The 7,246-nt window shown below is 48.0% G+C and overlaps 1 protein-coding gene and 1 long non-coding RNA gene across 3 annotated transcripts in view; one reads left to right on the forward strand and one right to left on the reverse strand.

The window, feature by feature from the left end:
• The window catches only part of LOC142578655 (uncharacterized), a 148,704-nt gene that overhangs the window by 67,394 nt on the left and 74,064 nt on the right, over window positions 1-7,246 (forward strand). The gene's annotated exons all lie outside the window — the stretch shown is intronic.
• Window positions 1-7,246, reverse strand: part of LOC142578651 (uncharacterized) — a 134,661-nt gene that overhangs the window by 40,701 nt on the left and 86,714 nt on the right. For both annotated transcript variants that reach the window (XM_075688089.1, XM_075688088.1), the window contains exon 7: window positions 898-1,093. In XM_075688089.1, the coding sequence (XP_075544204.1) occupies window positions 898-1,093 (196 nt within the window). The remainder of the gene's footprint in view (window positions 1-897; window positions 1,094-7,246) is intronic.

Genomic DNA, 7,246 nt, shown 5'->3' on the forward strand with positions numbered 1-7,246 from the left:
TTTCGCAGTGGCGAACGGCAGCGGCAATTTCGGCTCGGGCGGTGCACATGTACAGATCCGCCGCCACCGATCTGGCTCTCTGATTGCCACCGCACAGGGCGAACGGCAGCGGCAATTTCGGCTCGGGCGGTGCACATATACAGATCCGCCGCCACCGATCTGGCTCTCTGATTGCCACCGTACAGGGGTTGCATTGGAGGAGGAGCGAAGAAAGGAATTAAGTTCGAGCCGGCGCTTTGACAACCGGAGACTCGCAGGAAGAGGGGGGAGGGGGGCGGCGTGTACACCCAGCGGCAAACGATGGGGGCAGAAGCGCGCGCAGCAAACGGACAACACGATAAAGGGAGGAGGGAAGAGATAGCAGCGACTGACTGATGCCGCTGACGCCGATAGTGAGTCAACCCCAGCTGCGGAGTTGGTTTCAGAGACAACGCCGCCGATGCCGACACAAACAATATGATACCCTCGCTTCCGCAGCGCTAAGAACCAGGTCTAGCCGTGGGAAGGTGGTCACGTATTCGTCGACGTGCCGGGGCCTACGTGAAATAACCGGCGCGTCGGCAACTGAAGAGCACCCTATCCGCCACACAAGAACAGGGGGGGGGGGACCCTTTCCTCCTCTTTCTGCATGGCGGCGACGGTGTTCTATGCAGTCACGTTATCTTGACTCTCTAGCGGCGTCAGCGGCATCCAGCGGTATCAGTCGGTCGCTGCTAGCGCTGGGGGGATGAAAGGGGGGCGGAGCTGGTTACGAGGCCGACGACAACGCCGACGACGACGCGAAACCCAGGAACGGACGCCAAAGAGCTGCGCTCTAAAAAAAAAACACGTTCGGTGGCGGCATTGCACACAGGTGCACGTTGCGCAACGCAAGGCGTCGCGGGCACGACAACTCACCCGTGAGCACTTCGCCCAGCGCCGACAGGTTGATGCCCCCGAGCAGGACGATGGTGGGCGCGCGCACGTCCTGCATGCAGTGCGACGGCCACTTCTCGAGGTCCTTGGCCGGGTTGACCTTCCAGTTCATGGGCACCGCTTCCTCCCACTCCTCGCTCGCCGGCGTCAGCTTGCGCATCATTTCCGCTATCGAAGGCTGCGCAGAGGAAGAACCCTCCTCAGGGGTGCGTGGCAAACACACGACGCCTGCGCCGCGCATGCAATTCTGGGCGTTGTGTGGACGCGTTCGCTGGGCCTTCAATCTCAGACATTCAGTTTCTTGTAGGGGCTCATTATTGGACTAGAATGTGATAGAGAATTTCCTCGCATCACCCAACTTGAAGCACAACGGAAGAAAGAACAACAATTCGAAAGCAGCGTCCTCTGACTTTTTTATGTGCGCATTCTTCCAGAGCATCGCGCGCTCTCTAGTAAATACAGAAGCTTGTTGGAACTGTGACATTATTAAAACACTTCCAGCGCTTAGAGGAAAAGAGGGAATAGGGCAGAAGGGTAGAAAGCAACCGGACAGAATGAACGCGGGATTGAGAAGGAAGGCCAGCGTTAAAAAAATTGAAAATTAAATTATGGGGTTTTACGTGCCAAAACCACTTTCTGATTATGAGGCACGCCGTAGTGGAGGACTCCGGAAATTTTGACTACCTGGAGTTCTTTAACGTGCACCTAAATCTAAGTACACGGGTGTTTTCGCATTTTGCCCACATCGAAATGCGGCCGCCGTGGCCGGGATTCGATCCCGCGACCTCGTTACTTCTGCGCTAGACCCACCGTGGTAGCTTATGGCTATGGTATCGGGCTACGAAACACGAGTTCGCGTGATCGAATCCCGGCCGCGGATGCCGCATTTCGATGGGGGCGGAATGCGAAAACACCCGTGTACTTAGATTTAGGTGCACGTTAAAGAACTCCAGGTGGTCCAAGTTTCCGGAGTACCCCACTACGGCGTGCCTCATAATCAGATCGTGGTTTTGGCCCGCAACACCGCATAATTTAATTTTCTCCTGTTGCTTTTTATCCCTTTGGCCTGCTTCCTGCTTTCCGCAGTAAGCACTGGAATATTTGAATCAAGTCCCCCATTCTACGTGGAGAGCTGAACAGGTTTATGATAGCCAACGACGTAACGATGCCTAGCTGCAGTGATCGACTTCCGTGGAGGCCAGTCTGCTGGCATGACCATAGCCAGAAGATTCGTTAGCCATGTTAGATCACGGCAATGCCCATAGGCGGAAAATTTTCATTTATCCGGGAGGAGGCTGGGGCCGGACCTATATATATATATATATATATATATATATATATATATATATATATATATATATATATGTGTGTGTGTGTGTGTGTGTGTGTGTGTGTGTGTGTGTGTGTGTGTGTGTGTGTGTGTGTGTGTGTGTGTGTGTGTGTGTGTGTGTGTGTGTGTACCTCGAAAAATCGGAAATTGAGCGCTGAAGTGACGGCGTTATATGAGTATATACAAGACCTCATAGTCTGAGACAGTTCAATTTCACAGCCGGAGTCCTCTCGGCGGTGTAATCTTCCTTCGTGCAATTGTCGCATACTTGGCTATCACTAATACTGCTTCGCCTTTCCGAAGAAGCTGCAGCCTCTCTCTCTCTGTCTCTCTCTCTCTCTCTCTCTCGTTTTTTTCTTTTTCTGTGAGTCTGCTGCGCATGACTGCCGTTGACTCTGATTTCAAGCGAATCCGGCTTGGCCTAATTTCAGTTACTGAGTGAACTATGCAGTGTTCCCCAACTATGATGCACCAAGACTTAAAAAAGGAGTAGTTGCGTTACTCGAAGAAAACCTAGTGCATATTGTTTCCAGTACAGTTTAGCAGCCGCCAGTAATGCTTTCGTTACCGAGATTGAATTCGGTAATTGCAATTAATTATCTATCTCGAGAAGTACTGTACCAATTTTAGAAGTGTGAATGAGGCATTTGTAAGCATCCCAAAATGACATATAACTGCGGTCTTTTCATCGACGTACTAATTGTGTACATTTTTTCCCGACTGGCAAAGAAACCTCGCGACGTATGAAAAATACCACGTGAATGCGCTCCCACCTGCACCATAAAGCACCACCCTCAAATAAGCTGATTGAAAACAACTACGTTGCCTGTCGCAAGCCCGAAGAGACAGCGCATCACCTTGATAATGGTATGGAAGGAGCAGCAACAGCCGGTTTCGCGTCTTTGCAGCTATTCCTTCCTCTCATTTCTACACCACACCCACTATCCGTCTTCAAAGGCTAACTGATCACATTGATAACAAAAGCCCCTTGATAATGCGGCCGAAGCAACGCTTCAACCACGCACGAAACACGAAAAGCAATGTAATAGTTATAGTATGTTTCAAAATCACGGGGTTGCTTGGCCCGCATCGACAGAGTGCGCGCGCAGCTGCATTCCGCGCCAGAAACTTGCTTTGGACCAAAGCCAAATTAAAGGGACGCTTTTAGTTTTTATGAGAGTGTATACGTCTGCAAGAACAGCTTCTTGGCATAAAATAAAAGAAGTAAACAGACGAGGAAGCGGGCCCACGTGGTGAGAAAAGACAAAACCGATGCTTTCAAGAAAGTAAATATACCACTTCTAAATGAGCCGAATTGGCCATCAGGATGTCTGCACAAAAAAAAAAAGAATAAAAAGGACGCCGTTAGATTTTAGTGCGCCCTTATTATCTAGGAAATTGTAAGCTCCATTGAACACCAGCCTAGAGAACATGTTCGAATATGTCTCCTTTTTAACAACTACGCAGTACTGTGTCTGTTTTGTCGCATCTTCAGTGGCTTTCTTGGTGACCGACGCTCGAATTCTAGGGCAGACATCCGTTATCCTTGCCTTGAACTAATCTGACGTCCGTCTCGATCATGTAAGCACGATCTTTCACATAACCCCAAAGAAATCGAGTGGAGAAAGGTCAGGTGACCCAGCCGGCCAATTTACAGGCCCACGCCTTCCCTATATTGCGCATGAAAACTCATATCCAGCCAGTTTCGTCCTCGACAACTTCTGTGTGCAGGTGCCCCATCTTGCTGATACCACAGAAGTGGAAGACGTGGCAGTGGGACTTCGCTGAGAAACTCATTCACCACTCCTCCGAGGATTTAGTCCACGTAACGCTGTCCAGCCAGTGTGTGATCGAAGAAGATGGGACCGATTATAGCACCGCCGTAAATTCCGAATCGCACATTGAGCGACCACTGGTACTGGTGCCGATTCCGCTTTACCCAGTGTAGATTGAAGTCCCTCCAATAGTGTGCATTATGCTTTATACCTAGGCGTTTCTGCGAAAATTGACTTCATCTGTGCATATGATGATGCTAAAAAAATCCGGCGACTCATCGGCTTCTGTGAGGACCCAATTGGAGAAGCATTGGTGTTGGTTAAGGCGGTACGGGTGAAAGGCCGTCATTTGGAATCCTCCAAACTGATGGATTGGGAATTCATACCTGGGCGGCCACATCCCGCACGCTAGCATGAGGGTTTGATGCCATAAATGCTAGAACATCCGTGCGTAGGCTAGGACTCAAAGATGGAGTCCTCCACCGCTGTTTCTTGAAGCTGCCGGTTTGTCTCAGGTTTTCGTAATTTCTGATTATAGTCGATGCGTTTGGTCTACCGCCACACTTCCATGACTGATATATATATTTGCGGCCTTCCTCTCGTTGCCATTTGGAGACCCCAAAGCGAGGATCATGTTTACCTTCTGCTCATTCGAGAAACACATGGCAACAGGGACGAAACAAAACGTACATTTAAACCTTTGCGCTGACGTTGTCAATTCGCTTTTGTGGTAATAGGTTTTCAGGGCAAAAAAACAAACAAAAACATCCGTGCACTTTATCTACGCTAAGACAACAGCCATCACAGCTTGTTTCCAACACCAAACGCGACGTGTTACTTCGGCCGTGGCGCGGCAGACTTGCTCGATCACGATGATTTTCCTTATTTCCTTTATTTTGTTCTGGATAACTCAGGTGCAGCCTGTTCGAGGGCGCTGCTTTATGATCCGTGTGGGAGCGCAGTCACGTGGTATTCTCCATATTTCGTTGGGTTTACTTATCAGTCGGAAAAAAATTAGTTCGCAATTAGCACATCGCTAAAAATACCGCAGTTAGATGTCCCTTGGCTGTGCCTTCAAATGCTCATTGACACCTTGATAATTATGATAGTACGCCTGGAGTTAGATAATTAATTACAATTACCTAATTTAATCTCAGTAACGAAAAATTTACTGGCAGCTACTTGACTGTACTGTGAACAATACGCACTAGGTTTTCTTCGAGTAACGCAACTGGTCTATCTTAAATCTGGGCGCATGGCAGTTAATTGGGACACCCTGTATATATTTATTACCTTTGCATGCAACTGACGATGTTTCCATCTTCTCTAAATGTTGTAAATAATTACAAGTTTATTATTTTCATGAGTCGTTAGCATTGTTTATTGGAAAGAGTAGCAATACTGAGAAAGAACATTCACGTGCATATTATGCACCATTGATAAAGGTCTCTGCCGAAGGGTCCCTGAAGTCTATAGGATTTTTCATGGTCAAAAAAGCACGCAATGCAATCTGAAGCGTGGTGAACATACAGCAACATATTAATTCTCTAGGCATAGGCTATCCATACCTTTAGAAATAATTTTTAATTGGCTACCTCCCATCTCTTTCAAAAATATAATAAACTTTGTCCTGTGTGTACATTTAAATATTTTGTGTACGTGCATGGTGTTTACAGTGGAAATTTAAAACAAAATGTTGAAGTGAGAAAATACGGATGAGGCAGCCGCCGCTAGTGCTTCTAATGCGCTTGTCCTCGTATTGTCAGGATTTGCAGAAATAAAGCGAAAGTATGAATTGAAAGCCGTGCACGTCCGCGCCATCAATGATGCAGTAAGCTATTAGTGCCAGTAAAACTGCAGGTGAAAAGGTCGATGAACGTAAAAAAAAATGTGGGTGACAAATCTCTGGTAATGGCACTTTAGGTATGTGTGTGTGTATGTGTGTGTGGGGGGGGGGGGGGTCGGCATCGCCCGGTCGGGCTAAGTTTGCTTATTTCAAAACAACTTCCAGTGGTAAAAGCTCTTCGACCATTGCCACTGTGTCACTGGCAAACAAGGCAGCGTAAAATTTGTTGGATTTGATAGGTTTCCGTGAACATTCAGTGACATTTCGATCTCCGCAGTCTGCGCACCTGCTTTTCCTTCTATGCGTTTGCTTCTTTCCTTTAACCTTATCTCTGTGTAGCTTAGGAAAGTGGGCATGTGCGGGAAAGTGCGTGGCTGGCATCTCAGCCTTTCCTTTATTAAGGCGAAAGGCTTGAGTGGCTCATGGGTCGGAAATTTGACCGTCCGGCGTTATGGCACCGAAATTCAAGCGCATGCGCCGGTATTTCTTTATCAATAATAATGAAAAAGAGCTCGATTATCTATGTTCGCATTGAACGGACACCCTTGTGGACCAGCGCGACCAAAAAAGTGTCTGCGTGTGGTTTTTTCCGGTTGTGTTCTTTGCCGAGGAATGTACACATGACGTTTTGAGGAGTATAAGTGCGCCTGCCAGAACTGGAAATAAATCTGTTACTGAAAGTTGGCACTGCGTGTCTGTATAATTTGCCTCTTCGCGTCGCTCTCATTTTGCCTGCCCTACTAGAAAGTAGAAGACACCGTATATACAATCCCACGTAGCTTCCCTCGTTGAATACAGTGCTACAATAATAATAAAAAACATTTAGTGAACCTGCGTATGTGTCTTAATAGTCTTTATAGACTTGCCCACGACCGTTCTAATGTGTCATTAACCAAGCAGAACCAGCGGCGATGTTTAGGTGACCGAAAAAGAGAACAAGTAAAAAAAAGTAGAGAGAAAACAAGTAATAAGAAGTAACAACGCATTCGAATGAGGATGTCAAACGAATTTAATGGATGTATCGTGAGTGCGCAGGCTTTTGCCTTCATCGTATTTAGGGCATGCTAAAGTGTCTACAAACTGTTCGCTCTCCTGCTTCTGACGGATCAACAGTGCTGCATACTCAAGCGTACAGCAACAGAAAACTGACCCCACACGCACAGCCCGGGGCCTGAGCGCTTGGAGCCGCAACGTTCACTCATCGCTAAGCCTGGCGTGACAGAACACAGACACGATAATCACCGCTTCACGCTTACTGCTGTTACCATACGATCGCAAACGCTGTGGTGTGTGACCTCGCGGCTGATGGCGGACAGAGCTTGCGCATTTACATGGCGCTGGCTAAATGCACGTGGAGGCACACGCAGCGCGCCGGCTCAC

The sequence above is a fragment of the Dermacentor variabilis genome, chromosome 4 (genome assembly GCF_050947875.1).
Source record: "Dermacentor variabilis isolate Ectoservices chromosome 4, ASM5094787v1, whole genome shotgun sequence".
Classification (NCBI taxonomy): Eukaryota; Metazoa; Arthropoda; class Arachnida; order Ixodida; family Ixodidae; genus Dermacentor; species Dermacentor variabilis.